Source organism: Silene latifolia, chromosome X, assembly GCF_048544455.1.
Source record: "Silene latifolia isolate original U9 population chromosome X, ASM4854445v1, whole genome shotgun sequence".
NCBI classification, from domain to species: Eukaryota; Viridiplantae; Streptophyta; class Magnoliopsida; order Caryophyllales; family Caryophyllaceae; genus Silene; species Silene latifolia.
The window spans coordinates 249,323,861-249,339,768 of NC_133537.1; the positions used below are offsets into that span (position 1 = coordinate 249,323,861).

Consider the following 15,908-nt stretch of genomic DNA (forward strand, 5'->3'; position numbering starts at 1 on the left):
ACCAAGAAAAGAGAACACTGAGATACAACCAATACACAAACCAATCTAAACTGTTGTAACCATCCTAGTAACTCCAATAGTAACCAGTAACCGACCACACACCGAAGTGTGTAGCCCTGCCAGATTACCCATTGCAGCAGGTAACCCTCGCCGCTAGTGGGGACTGCATCCGTGCCACCTAATAAACCCCGCTCATCGCAACGAGCGAACCCAGATCATTAATGTGCACATCCCCCTTGTGACGGGAGCCACAAAGGGCGAACTTGAGTGTGAAGACCATCTCCCGAAAATGGCTTCACCAACAGTAACCAATAATCAGAGATATCACAATCAACCACAATCACATAATAATACCAATCAATCAATACAAATGCCGTCTTATAATCAATTATACAATCAACTGAGTAGGAAAACCCTAACTTTCCGCAAATCCATAAAACACATCGATCACACCACGTTAAGCAAGAATCCATATCATATCCTACAAACAATCATCGTACCCTATCACTAAGCTATTCAATATCTACTGCAAAATACACAATTATTCACAAACTCACCTTGAAGAACAAACTGATGCCGAGGGCGACAACCCGACTCGATGACCTCGTGCATAGACCGTCTCTCTTCCCGGATTAGTGTTCAAGGCTACCCAATATGTGTAAAGTGAGATGGGAGAATTTGAAGAGAGAGAGAGAGAGAGAGAGAGAGATAGATTAGGTTTAGAAGTGATAAAATGAAACTTCGAAAATGAATTATGTTTTAGTCACCGCGTTTTATAATAACGCGCTATCAGACGAGGTACTTGGTCAAGTATGGACATACTCGGCCGAGTACGTCGAACTCGGTCGAGTACACCAGCTACTCGGCCGAGTGACACCTACTAGGTCGAGTAACACGTTATGATGACAATATAGTCTCCCTTTGTCTCCCTTACTAAGGGCCTCCCATGGTCAACAGGTCAGTCAACGGATCCCTAACAGGACGGGTATTACATGCTTGATATCCAAAATTAAACTAATAACCTTTTTCCTCTTATTTGATTCAGTTTATCATTATTTGGGCTTAAGAAGAGATTAAACATACAATTGAATCACGAATGTGTTGTTGTGGTTATTGTTTCTATCAAGTCCTTTAATCACTATTGCTTCTGTTGGATTGAATCTCGCACGCGTGTGTTGGATTATTTGATAGTTAAGGTCTTATAATAATACCGATTGAATTATTTGACTTCTCTTATGAAGGAACATAAATAAAAAAACGGATAATTCACGCGGTACCCCTAAGGTTTGTCACTTTGCACGAAATACCCAAATTTTTGATCCGGAAATCTTAAAGAGGTCATAACTCTTGTTTACGGGTTCCAAAAGTGACGAATTTTTTTTCCAAATCGCTCATCTTTCCGAAAAATACAATTTGAAAAAAAAACTTGTCGCATTTGGATTCCGCTACTAGGAGTTGTTGTGCATCAAAATTTTTTCGACCGAACAAACTTTGAGCGAGCATATTTCCTGGTCAAGAGTTCCAAACTCGTCAAACTTTTTTTTCAAATCATAGTACTCGGAAAGATGATCGATTTGAAAAAAAAAATTCACTTTCTGAGTTTGTAAAGACGAGTTATGGCCTCTTTAAGTTTTTCGGATCAAAACTTTGGGTATTTTGTGCAAAGTGGCCAACTTCAGGGGTACCGCGTGAATTATCCGAATTAAAAATTGCATATTTATTTCACGATATATACTTAAAGGTAAATTGGTATTTGAGACTTTCGATGATCAATTGACTAATTGATAATGGAGATAAGTTGACCCGGGACCTTAAATCATCTAAATTTCCCCAAAGTTATTATCTTATTAGATTTATTTAGTTTAATTAGTCTTAGTTTACCAAACTAATAAATCCCCCCCTAAATCGTTTATTTTACTCTACATTATTATACACATTAGTTAACTCAGTCCTTCCTTGTGGGTTCGACCCTTATTGTCGCTATATTACTATTTCTTAGTAGTGTGGTTAAGTGAGTGATTATAAATTTATTTTGATTGGCATACGATTTTCAGCCCGTCAAATTTGGCGTCATTGCTGAAGAAGGTAATAGTTTAATTTTTGTGTGTTAGTGTATAGAGTTTTAGTTAGTTATCTTATTTTCGTGTAGAGAGTCAGTCATTAGTATTTGTAAAGAGTCTTAGTTAGTTCTAAGAGTACATTTGTTAAGTGTTTACATCGAGTATGTATTACTCTTTAGATGGCTGTTGTTTCTCAATATAAGGATGAATTGTTTTATAGGTATTTTAATAGATTGAGTGAGTATGTCTCTAGCCGTCGTTACCGATATTAAACTTGGGGACTCTATCATCTAGTGTATAATAGGTTTAAATGATAAAACTATGATGCATGTGAATTGTAGATTCTTTGAGTAAGAGAGAATTTATTAATGGGTTAACCCATGAGGAGAAGTGAGAACTTTCCAATATTTAACTTATGATAGTGAACAAAGGGAGTTGGAAAATTCTTGCCCTAAGAGGCCTCTAATGAAACGTAGTGAAACTTTGAGCTCCCAAAGTGATTGACCTATGTCCACAGAAGAGATGATTAGAGCTCTGATGACTACCTAGATGACCTTCCAAACTATTGTTGCTCAATACGAGCTAGCAAGAGATTATGGCTAGGGTTGAGCAAAATCGGATATCCGGTCCAGATTTAAAATCCGGATCAGATATCCGATTTTCAAATTACGACTTTTGAGGATCCAGATCCGGATTCGAATAATCCAAAAATTCAGTAACTGAAAATCGGGATTTTGAGATCCGAATCCAGTCTAGTTTATATCCAGGAAAAAGTCAATCTGATCTAGTTAATCTCAAAAAGACAATTCAGTCCATTTCGCATATTTCATACCATAAGAGAAAAGAGATTACTCAATACATGATATTGAAGTCGATCACATAATTTACAATTCTTAAAACTACAAAGTTTACCTGATATCACGAAAATATGAAAGGAGCATTAATTATTAAGAATTCTTCAAAGTTTTAAATTTAAAAACACTATAGAAAAAGTTTCAAACAAGTCTAAAACCGCAAAGTTTTTCTTAAAATTTGGATATCCAGTCCTATTTTTTCCATTTAAATAAATGAGATAACTAATGGAAAAAAATTTAAATGGGTTGGATGTGGATTGGGTCGGATATTCCTTGTGGATCCGGATGGAGGATCCATGAAAGTTGTGATTAATTTAGTAGATATGTCATTCGTGTCGGGTTCGTATCTAGACTCTAGATAGCTCAATCTAAACCAGGCCCAATTAAATCTCGTGTCATGTTCGTGTCGACCACTTACATAATTGGGTCGTTAAGTCTTAGCCCAAATTCATTAATTTCGTGTCGAATTCGTATCGTATTTTCGTGTCGCGTCATTATTTGCCGGGTCTAGGTAAAACGTTGAATTACCCAAAAAAAAAGGTCAGATTTGAAATAGTTATCTTGGGCCTGAATTAAGCCATATTTTCTCCGTGGGTAAGCTTTTTGTTTAGTCTCTCAGCTTTTTTTTTAGGTGTTTATTTTCGCAGTACACATTTTACTCATCGCAGTACACTGTTGACCACTTTACCCCTCTCATTTTCCACTCTCTCCCCTCTCCTATTGTACTACATAGAGAAAACTTAAAAAAAGAAAAAATCTGAAGTACACCCAGTCACCCACCATCAACTTCCAACCAATCGCCCACATCAAAACCCGCCGGGGACCCTATCCCCATTGACAGCCCCAACATCGTTCATCCACCAGCGACCCCGCTCACTCCCTCCAGCACACCGCACCACACTTGCCCTCGCAAAACACACCTCCTGCCGCACACGACCATTTGCGACAACGGCCGACCATCCTCAGCCGTCCTCCCCTGCCGCGTCCTCCACCTATGCCTCCACCCCAACCACCAATGTTAACATTAAAACCCTAAATCCTTATTAAAAGAAAACGAAAATCTACAAAAAAAACATAAGAGAAAAGTTAATCTGATGAATTTTTTGCAATAATTAACAAATCAAATACAATATTTCAGTTTAGAATCATCTATTATTGTAAAAAGTTACATTAATTAGTGAGGTTGTAAAATTATGAATGGAGAGAAGTAGGTTTAGTGATTTTTTAGTTAGGGGTATGATAATGGAAAGACTTGCGTAAAAGTACTGTAATGATTAAAATACGTACTGCGAAAATAAATTGCGTTTTTTATTTATTTATTTTTTTGGGTACGAATTTAGTCTCCCAAGTCCCATCTTTCAAAGGAACGTAAATTGGGGGAATTGAAGCATTCAGATACTGAGCCACTGAGGTATCAGGTATGTCAACTGTTAACAATTCTCATTTTGGTTCAACATAAATCATAATATGTAGTTGAATGACGATTACTGTTATATTTTCATTATTATTTTTTTAAGGAGGACTTTACAACTATTGATCTTCAGTCGTGAAATATAGGATGCTTTGTAGCCTTGGGAGTATCTCTGTCCGATTTCTTCAATATTAGTCATGGCCACGAAATGTCCCTTTTCGACTTTGCACGGTTTAATACTAGTATAGGAGCAGCTAATTCGCTGTTTAAATTCCGGTGGTATTACCATTGTTCTACAAAAAAACCCGCATCTTGTGCCTATACTGGCTAATTTCAGCTTGGTTTCTACTAACATAATCCGAAACCATACATATGTATTGCTTCACTGTGTATTCTATATTTAATATTTTATACACAGTTTGTACAAATCAGTATGGAACCCATTTGAGCGAAGTATTATTAACATCACCTTAGCTGATAGTTTAAGAGAGAGAATGCTTACATGGAAATGTCAACAAATGTACTTAACATGGAAAGAAGCAGACCTGTTGCTGCCTTTATGGCTTTTGGCACAAAGGGTGATGTATATCCTATCGCTGCCCTCGCTGAAGCTTTTGCTACTAACCAGCAAAAGTATGATGTCGTTTTTATCACTCATTCTGCCCATCAAGACTTAACTGCTCATTTCGCGGAAGGTGATGTTTCGTTCAGGCCAGTCTCTTCCCCACCTGTCCTTTCGCCTCCAGAGGGTCATGAAACCGATGGCTCTCTTCTTCGGTCCTTTTGTATTCAGAAAAGTGTGGTTACAAGGGAACATAGACGACAATGTCTTTCTATTTTTGAAAGGATCTTTGGGGATGGACCTAGTGTGGATGGTGATTTTGTTCTGATTAATTTTTTCGCGTTGGAAGGATGGAGTCTTGCGGAGTTATTTCATGTTAGATGTGTTGTTGCAGCTCCGTATGTTGTGCATTATACTGCCCCTTCATCATTTGAGAGGCAGTTCAGAAAAGAACTTCCAGACCTTTATAAATATCTGCAACAGGCTCCACCTGATAAACTTGGTTGGAAAGACGTGACGCATTGGATGTGGCCACTTTTCTCCGAAGACTGGGGATCATGGAGGAAGGATGAACTTAACCTTAGCGCTTTGCCTTTTACTGATCCGGTAACAGGTCTTCCTATGTGGCATGACAGACCTTCAGCTCCCTTACTGCTGTACGGGTTTAGCAGGGAGGTTGTTGAGTGTCCTGAGTATTGGCCTTCAAACACTAGGGTTTGTGGATTTTGGTTTCTCCCGCCAACTTGGCAGTTCTCATGCAACAGCTGCGGAGAGGCATTATATTCTGAACGAAAACTCTGTCCGGTTCATATAGATTTACACAGCTTTCTTGATACAAATATGTCGATCCCACTTGTTTTTGTGGGGTTGAGCTCAGCAGGGAGTATGGGCCTGCTAAGGAACCCTCTGTCGTTGCTTTGCATATTACAAACTGCTATCAAAATTACCAACTGCAGGTTTGTTCTTCTAACTGCTGGGTTTGAACAACTAAATGTGGCCATTCAGTTTACTGCCACTAAAGAGGGTTTGCCGGTCAGGGGTAAAAAACTCAGTGTAGATGACGGGGTTTCTCTATTTGATGGTCGACTATTTTGCTTTTCTGGGTCCATGCCGTATAGTTGGCTCTTCCGAAAATGTGCGGCTGTCATACATCATGGAGGTAGTGGGTCCACTGCTGCAGCACTGAAAGCTGGAATACCCCAAATTATCTGTCCCCTTCTGGCAGATCAGTTTTACTGGGCTGAGAGGATGTGCTGGCTTGGAGTTGCACCATATCCTCTGAAAAGAAACCATTTGGTTCCAGACAGTTGCAATGACATAAGCATCAAGGAAGGGGCGTTTATGTTATCACAAGCTATTAAATTTACTTTAGGCTCCGAAGTAAAAGAACATGCCCGTAAAATTTCTGAGAAAATATTGCTGGAGAATGGAGTAGTAGAGGCTGTTAGAATTCTTAGAGAAGAGATAAACTAATTCTAATGTTGCTGGTTATGAATCAAATATTTGTGACTCTTCTCCCCCTTTCTGCAAGTGTTAATTATGATTGCTGATTGAGATTAATTGTTTGTTCAACTTTCCTCCTGGGAAAGAATCGGAGAATCTTCAGCATTGTTATTTCATCTATTTGAATTCAAAGTGTTATATATGTCAAATTGTTCATGCACTAGCTTCAGCTATTTTTGTTAGAATAAGAGTAGACAACTTGTGTGACCAAAGAATTGCTTCAGGATTTTCTAGTATAAGAAAATTATATGCAATTAATACAGGATTGCCAAGTTATGTAACCACAATAATGCTTGTATGAACTGGTAACTTTTATCTTTCACCCGTTTATCCGTGAACAAGTTTGTCGAACTTCTCCTCGGCCATCGGTCTTAACTCCGATACTGCTCATCTTAATGAATGATTGACTCCACCCCTCGTAAAAACTATTCATATCGTTGGCAAACTGTTCAACCAAGTTTCTTGTTCGTTGGTCAGCGAATAGGGTAGAATCAGACTGGAAGAGTCCCCTGTGTGCTACGAGGTTGACATAGTACTGATTGTCGAAAGCCAGGGATGTCTGTGGATCAATGCTAACCATTGCTGATGCGGTCTTTGAACACTTTTTAGCCAAGTTCAATGCATAGGCTTTGTCCAGAGTTGGATCAACAAATGTCACGTTTCCCTTTGAGTTGATCTGGAATCTATCGTTGAATGCACTGCAGTGAGCTGATCCTATGGTGTGTGAACCTGTAAAACTAACGTGTTAGTTTTTCCAGAAATTATTGCTTTTTTAACAGAAGTTTGAGATCCTTTTCTTGTGCGAATTATCCATGATCAAGGTAAGTGTCCATCTTCGCCCCACACCGATTTTGATGGCTAGTACATTATATATAGAAAATATGATTGAAGACTGATCTCAGGTCATTAAATCTGCTTTCAATTTTGGAAAGCATGCCGTCTAAAAGTGAGAAGTGATGCGCTGAAATAGCGCAAATTAGTTTCAACCAAAGTCGAGGAGCAATGGCTGGAGGTATGTAATTCGATCTGGTTTTACTTTTTAATGCTTCCACTTGTTGTATGTTCTGTAAGTGTTGAACATGTTTATAACTTTATAAGTAAAAACTATTGTCACAACAGCGTAACAATTATTATTGCGCATTTTATCATATGTATCATCTACACTATTGGCTTTGTACGAGGCTGTAGTAGGCTGTAATGCCGTATCATTAGGTAGTCTTATGAATGTCTTTACTATTTAGGCCCCATCTCCATCACTGAAATCATTTGATAGGAAATGTTTTCATTTAAGCTGCCTAAGACCTTTAGATAACTACCCTTTCTGAGATGATATCTTTTCCGTTGTGACATAACAGGCCTATTTCACATGCGACTTATGTGCACGCACTGGGCTTCATAACTTCAGGGGCCCATTATATAATATGTACAGAGTAGTTCTTAAAACACTCATGCTTCAACTCAATGTATTTAGTTTGTGGTTTGATCTGTGCACCAAAGGGAACAATCTGTTGGTGGAGGGTTAAGGCTTTGAAATGTAGCGCTACTTTTTATTGTCATTTTCCACGTCATATAGCATCCTCTTCCTTCACTTTCCGTTCTTTTTCTGTAACGTAGCTGTATTTGCTTTCCTATTTCTTTAATGGCAATTCATCCCTGTTTTCCGTTTCCTTACATTTATGGAGTCTTATAGGTCTTAGAATTACAACTTATAATATTAAAACTTGACCAGGAAAAGGGTCATGAACGTGACAATGAAAGAACATTTTCAAGGTTGCAGTTTTTTTTTTCCAGTTTTCCTAAGACTGTGTCAGTCTTTAATGGCTATTTCTAGCCGTTCTTATTACCTCCGCTAGTTATATGGTGTTAAGTGTTGAACATGTTTTAAGTAAAAGTACTCGCTTAACACGATAAAACTTATAATGCGCATAACTTTGTACAAAGTGTCTACAGTTTGGCCTTGTAGGAGTTGGTTGTACGCTGTACTGCTGTATTACGACCTAGTCTTATGAAGGTATCTCGGCCCATCTAACCTAATCTGTTACTGCAAACAGTTGCTAAGAAATGTTTCAACTTTTCTGTAGTTTTAGGCTATGAAGGTATTTAGGTCGTTGTACACTAGTACACGAGAGTTATAGACATATTGGTATCAGGGAAGAGATCGCCTTTCGATGAATTAGTTTTTTCATTCAAGCTGGCAAAGATGTTTAATAAATACCCTTGGTGAGATTGTATCAACTTTATTTAGACACGGTGGACCTATTTCACATGCGAATTGCGCCCACACCCCAGGCCTCATAAATTTAGGGGGCCATACTATAGTATGTAATTGTTAGAACAGTTACACTTCCAGCTCGAGTGGATGCAGTTTGGTAGTTGAGGGTTGAAGCTTCGAAACTTAGCGCTACGATTTATTGTCATTTTCCACATAGTATAATATAGCATTCTCTCCTTCCCGTCTCTTTCTCTTGCTTTGACTTACTCTCTTAAATTTCTATTTGTTTATGGACATTCCTGTTATCTGTGTCCTTACATTTATGCACAAGTTAAAGTTTTTCTCTTTTGCTTGAATTTATTTCCTATACCTCCTTGTATTTCTACATTTACTTTCCCGCTTTACATTGTCATGATTTTGTTTTAATGGCTGCAGTTATGTTTTCGTTTATGACCTGCCAATTCTTTTTCTACCTTTCTTTCTTGGTTTATTAATTCATTTAGATACTACAGTAGTACCCAGTCGTAGGGGAGGGAAAGGAAGGGGTAGGGCAAAGGAAAAGGAGTGATGGTGTATCCTTTCTAATCTTTCCTATGTTGGAAGAATTTGACTCGACTTTAGTCACTATATTATGGAATATCAATTATCAATGGTGTTTGGATTTTTTATAGCTTCAATAAAACCCAAAACTTCTATGGAGAAAAAAGGAAGCAGTTACAAGCAATTTATACCTGATAGGATGACAATGTCTTCCAACGATAATCCTTTTGAGCCAAAAATCTTCATCATTTCATCCACTTTAAAACTTGTGTCTACAATATTCGGCCTGACATTGGATACTGCAGATACCATTCCATCTCGCCGTCCTGTGGGAATCTGTATGTCTGGGCCTCCTGTCTATCAATATTAGAACTGTCACATTACTATAATCAAATGACAGCAAGAATTTTTAACATTCGGAAAATATAGAGAAGGGCCATTGTGGTGTTATACCAGCGCGACAGCATCTCTAGCTGCCATTGCGAGAATATCAGCACAAGAAACTGTTTCCGGACAGAATATCTCGATTTCTCTTTTGGCAGACTCTATGACTTCAAATCCTCCAAGTGAAGCATTTGCAGGGTCATCTTTTTCGGTACCCTTCCCTTCTAATAGCACTGATGCATCACAACCCTGCAAGAACATAAGCTTAAGTCTTTTATTACATACTATAATCATCAATCATTCACATTTTGCTCTTAATTTCATCCTTAGTGTTATGAAACAGGAGCTCACTTCAACAAAGCAGTCATGGAAGAGAAGGCGCAGTAACTTCCCAGGAATAGTTTCATCATTTGAAGCTGCTGACCTGACAGTGCTTCTGACAATGAATTCTGCAGCCGGGCATGAGAAATCATAGAAGCCAACGCCGAAGCCATACGAAGACCGAATTCCCGAGACAAAGAACAAGAAAGAAAGAAGCACAACCACTTTGCAAAGGTGATTTGCTCCTAAAAGAACAGATGTTTTATTTTCCATGAGAAATCCAATAAAATTCAAATTTCCCAAGTCAATGTAGCATGAAAATGATTAGAAAAAGTTTCCTTAATGACAGAGTTTATATAGAAGGAAAAATGAAAGGTCAATGCAGGCAGACTTAATAATAAAAGCAGCATTAACTGTATGTAGGTTGGAGGCTGATAGAAAGAGAGTTAATGAGATAGTGACAGTGACAGTGTTAGGGAAGGTGAACCATGAACCTTCAACAGTTAAACCTGTATGTTAAAGAGCTTGCAGGAATTTATGGCGAGTTTCATCTTTCATGCATCCCAATGCAGTACTGTACAGCCTGAATTATTGTGTGGTACAACTACCCCTATCTTCCTTTTTGGGTGTATGCATGTCTGTCTCTTCTCATGGGTTGTTGTAAGCCCACATTTTTCGTGTATTTCCTTTTTTTCTTCTTCTGGAAATCTTTCATGCATTTCTATTTACTCAGTTTTCTATTTTATTTCTGCAACGCCCTCCACTGATTTTGAGATACTCATTCCCTGAATGCTATACTACAAAGACATACTACTACAGGCCTATAGCCTAAAAGGGTGTGATTGAGTGAATGATAATGTGACAATCTTAGATTAGGCAAGGCCAATTCCGTCTGAAACAAATAAGACGAGGCTTTGTGACCAATTTATTATGGTCAAATGTAGGTCCAGCTAGTGTATGGCAACTTGTTTTCCGAAATTGGTCACATTTGGCTGTAAAATGGTCTCAAAATCACGTTTTATTGTTTCAGATAAAAATGGTCCGTCTAAACGGAGACCAACTCGGTAAATATGCCAGCTTTTGTTTGAGTGTTTTTTTATGCAAAAATGATGTTTTTTTATGCAAAAAAGATGTTAGGAGTACACGGGGTGTACAAGCTACTTGTACACGGGCCACTTACAGTGCGACACGTGTAAAGGTTAAAAAAGATTCCATTTTTTGTTTGGAGGGAACTTAGGAGGGAAAATTTTACTGTATTGGAGGGAAAATTTTGGTTTTGGAGGGAAAGTTGGAGAAAGTTTTACTGAAAATATTAGTATTTTTTATCTCAATAAATATTATATTATCATAAAATAATTAAATCACTTTATAATTATATTTTCACATTTTACCTTTATTTTATATTTCACATTCTCACCCCGAACCCAATTTTCCACCAGCCACCCTACACCAAACTAGCAATCCCAGCCACACCTGAACCTGCCACCACCCCTTGTCGCCGACGACCGCCACCGGAATACCACCGCTAATGAAATATTGTCGCATTACCCAAGCCCATCACCACCGATGAATCACCTCACGGCTGACGACCCACGACCACAACCAATTCAACCGCCACCACCACCACAAGCCGATCTCGACAGGTGAGTCGACCACTGACCGCCACTATTATCAACCACCCCGACGCCATATCCAACACCTCTTCCTGAAACCTCGTAATATCCGAGTATGAGAACTTCACACTGAGACATTGTGATAAATTCGGCAGTTGAGGAGTCGACGGGGCTGCAGCCTATCCAATGGCAAAGTGTAAAGAGATGTCGCCCATCTGGTTCAGTAGTCTTATGATACAATTTCTGGGTTGCTCTAATTACTTGATAATCATGAATGTTTAGTGATTTTTGTCATGTTATATGTAGATTAAAAGTGTCGTCAAGTGCAGATTTCCAGCATATTCATCACCATTATTAATTTATCATACTTATTTGTACCACAAAAAAAATATCATACTTCTAAATATCAGATTGTAAAAACATATTCTCCAACTTGTTTTAATCAAGGTAATACCTAATCAAATTACCATCTAAATTAATCCATGATCCAACAAATTACAATGAAAATACAACGAAGAAACTAGTATTGATCTTGTTTGGATTTTAAAGCGAAAATTCCTAAAATACCCTTGTATTGTTAAAAGATGAAAAAAATACATGTGGAATTTACTAGTTAGACCAATTTTCATTTAAGACGACAATATGAATGTTAAACTTAAACGGGTCAAGTATTATATAACTTGTGTAGATAACGCGAATATATTTATTTTTTCCTATGCATTTTTATATATACAAGTGATATATGTATTTGATCCGTCTTATTAAGACGGATAGAGTTGTCTTAAGTGAAACTTACTAAGTTACTGCGACTATTATATCTCGGGTGACGGGTGGTACCGAATCAATATAATCGAATGCGGTTATTTCATTTTCCATTAGCTAATCATCACATGACATATTACATATAGTGTGAATTTAACTTTAATTTAATTTACTTGATTTAATTAGGTTTAAGTTAAGTTCATTTAATATAAGATAATTAAGGGGCTTCAGATAAAAGATGGTTAAAAAATGATGATGAATTGAAAATGGAGATGGGAAACGATGGAGGTCGATCCACCGTGAGCATGAGAATAGAAATTTAGGATGAAAAATCATTAAGAATACAAAAAAAATAAGAAGTGAGTTATACTCAGAGGAAAAAAAAAGGTAGAGATTAGAATATGAATGTTTGGCTTCGGATGAATAAAGGTAAAATTTTGCAAAAGTAGTCTTATACTCTTATGTAAGGTTGAGCCAAAAATCCGATTATTCAAACCGATCCGACATTCTATCCGAATTCGATCTAAAACTTTGGATATCCGATCAAAAAGTTATGTTTGGAATTGGATATCCGATCCAAATCGTTGGTTTTGGTTCAGATATGGATATTGCAATTAAAACAATTAGATCTTATCTGATTCGAAACTATAGTTTTGTAGTATAATTTCGAGAAAATATAATTTTATCTGATACAACAACTTATTTAAAGATTAAAATATTAGAGAAATTTGTAAGGGGTATGGCTAGCTTAAATAAAAATGAACTTAACTTAACTAAAATTAACTTAGCTAAATTAAAATAGTTAACATGACTAAATTTAAGTAAAGTTAACTTGACTAAAATTAAATTTTATTAAACTTAACATAACTTAGTTGATCTTATCTTATTGTAACTAAATTAAAAATAACTAACTAAGATGAATTTGGCTTAACTTAATTTAACGTAACAATAACAACGATTATATTGAAAGTAGTAACGGGAACAATGAATTTTCACAACTTTAAAAAATATTATACAAGAATGTATCATAAGCGGTAAATGAATGAATTAGACAAGTAAGATTTTGATAAAAAATTAAATAGAAATATATGTAATTCAAACCGAATATCAAAACTGCTTTTCATTAAACAAAATAAAACTAATTAAAATAATGTTGTTATCAAATGGGTGGAAGGGGAGGTGTGGACTGATGATATGGCCTACTACCAATGGGTGAAATAAGATGGTGTGGATTGATGATGTGGTGGTCTATTAATGGGTGAAATGGGAAGGTGTGGATTGATAATTAAATCTAGTTATGCTTTAAATTAACTGAGGTTAATACTATTGGGCGAACGGTGGAGGTGTGGATTAATGTCGTGGTGGACTTCTAATGGAGGAAAGGCGGTGGCGCGGATTAATGACATGACGTGCTCTATGTAGTGATACAATTTTTATGGGTATGATACGAGAGAATAATATATGATACTAATTTAATCACTATGATAACAAACAATTATCTGTATAACACTAAATAAACATAACTTAACATAAATAAACTTAATTGAGGACTTTTACAATCTTACCATCGATCTTATACGATTATGTGCGATCAATATGTTCGACTAAATTGAACTAAATTAAGCTGATCAATACGAGAAGTAGTAGCAGGAGTTAGACTGAATTGAACTGAATGAACCTGAACTGAACTCAACTAAATGAAGTTGAATCGAATGAACCGAAATGAGTGAACTTAGGTTCAAGAATTTGATTAAGTTAATTACAAACTCATCTCTACACAAATTAACTCTTACTTTAGTTCAACTTCATTGAGTTCAGTTCAACTCATGCTATCGCTTATCTTATATATCAACTTAGTTAAGTTAACTTTAGTAAATTCAAGAATAACCAAGTTCAATGTTGTTAAAACGTGATCTAGATCGTAAAATTGTACGATCCTATGATCCAAAAAGTGGAAATGATACAAGTCATCGTAGGATCGTTTTGGTGGAAAGATCGGGTAGGATCACATATTGATCATACATAATCGTATACGGTCGATGACAGGATAGTAAAAGTCTTATGTATGTGTGTTCTAATTTTGTGAGGTTGTTGTTTCTTTGTACTTACAACTCTAACTTAAGAGGATATGTAATAATTTATATAAGATGTAAGTTATATTAACTTAAACCATACACTTATATTAATGTATGAGTACTCATGTTTAATTAGTATCATACACATCATTGCTCCTTATCACATTGATTAAATTAGTATCATAAATTCGTTTCTCGTATTATGTACATAAAAATTGTATCATTGCACAGTGTCTGCCACGTCATTAATCCGCGCCACCGCCTCTCCTCCAATAGGAATCCGCCATTTCAGCAATCCATATATCCACCTTTTGCTCGTTAGTAGCCCGCCATGTGTTTGGAGGGAAAGTTGGAGGGAAAATTTTGTTATATTGGAGGGAAAATTTTGGATTAGGAGGGAAAGTTGGAGGAATTTTTATTAAAATCTATAATCTTTTTCATGTCATAATAATATTATTAATCCATATTTTATTCAATAATTTATATACTCTCATATCATATACTATAACATTTTTATTTACAAAAAAAAAAACATTTTTATTTACTTTTTCACATTTTACCTCCAATTTAATTTTTAGGGTTTTAGTGTTTCTATGTTTGATTTATTTTAAGGTTGGGTGTTTTTAGGGTTTTAGTATTTTTAGGTTTGGTTTATTTTAGGGTTGGTTGTTTTTAGGGTTTGTTTTAGTATTTTTAGGTTTGGCTTATTTTAGGGTTGGTTGTTTTTAGGGTTTGTTTTAGTGTTTTTATGTTTGGTTTATTTTAGGGTTGGGTGTTTTTAGGTTTTGTTTATTTTAGGATTGGTTGTTTTTAGGGTTTGTTCTAGTGTTTCTATGTTTTGTTTATTTTAGGATTGGGAGTTTTTAAGGTTTTAGTATTTTTAGGTTTGGTTTATTTTAGGATTGGTTTATTTTAGGATTGGTTTTAGTGCAACTACGACAGACTCGTCAGGAGTGAGGACTTTATTTAATATATTTACTATTAAAATAATTTATTGTATAATACGGAGTATATAATATTTGTTTTAGACAAAATAACGATATTACGTTTCGGATGCGTATTATTGAAACTAAGTCTAATTAAATTAATTAAGTTATCCCTAATTATATTAAGCTCAATTATAGTTACTTATGCTAACTGTAGTCGTCTAATTATAACTATCATATCGAATTTTTTTGTATTATTTCACATTATCGACCTTATAATCTTGATAAAATTGATCTCTTTACGTATTATGATTACTTGAATGTATTTCGCTGAACTTTGTCATTCGATAAAATAATCTAATATAATATAATTTAGCTAAAATTATCTTAGCTTTGATTTAAAAAAATTACCTTAACATAACAAGATATATCTTAACTTAAAATTAGTTGAGTTATTTTTTTTTTTGAAAACAATTAGTTGAGTTAATTTTAATTATACTTAAATAATGAAATTAACTTTCTAACAATAGTTAGCAAATTTTATTTAAGTCTAATTAAGTTAAGTCAAGTCTGAATATCTCTAGTTAACTCAACTTTATTAAGTTAAATATACGAAATTAATTTAACATCTAGATTAATTATGTTATGTAAAGTTTATACATTTAATATGAAATTTTATAGATAA

At 35.7% G+C, this 15,908-nt stretch overlaps 2 protein-coding genes across 2 annotated transcripts; one reads left to right on the forward strand and one right to left on the reverse strand.

Moving 5' to 3' along the window:
* Nucleotides 1–3,673: 3,673 nt before the first annotated feature.
* Nucleotides 3,674–6,602, forward strand: LOC141623894 (sterol 3-beta-glucosyltransferase). The gene is made up of 2 exons (XM_074440050.1): nucleotides 3,674–4,332; nucleotides 4,432–6,602. The coding sequence occupies exon 2, from the start codon at nucleotides 4,828–4,830 to the stop codon at nucleotides 6,358–6,360; it is 1,533 nt and encodes a 510-aa protein (XP_074296151.1). The 5' UTR covers nucleotides 3,674–4,332; nucleotides 4,432–4,827; the 3' UTR covers nucleotides 6,361–6,602.
* Nucleotides 6,594–10,357, reverse strand: LOC141623896 (peroxidase 46-like). Its single transcript, XM_074440051.1, has 4 exons — nucleotides 9,878–10,357; nucleotides 9,596–9,775; nucleotides 9,334–9,499; nucleotides 6,594–7,119 (listed from the first exon to the last, which is right to left on the reverse strand). Exons 1-4 carry the CDS (start codon nucleotides 10,118–10,120, stop codon nucleotides 6,710–6,712), a joined length of 999 nt encoding a protein of 332 aa, XP_074296152.1. The 5' UTR covers nucleotides 10,121–10,357; the 3' UTR covers nucleotides 6,594–6,709.
* Between the last annotated feature and the right edge of the window lie 5,551 nt (nucleotides 10,358–15,908).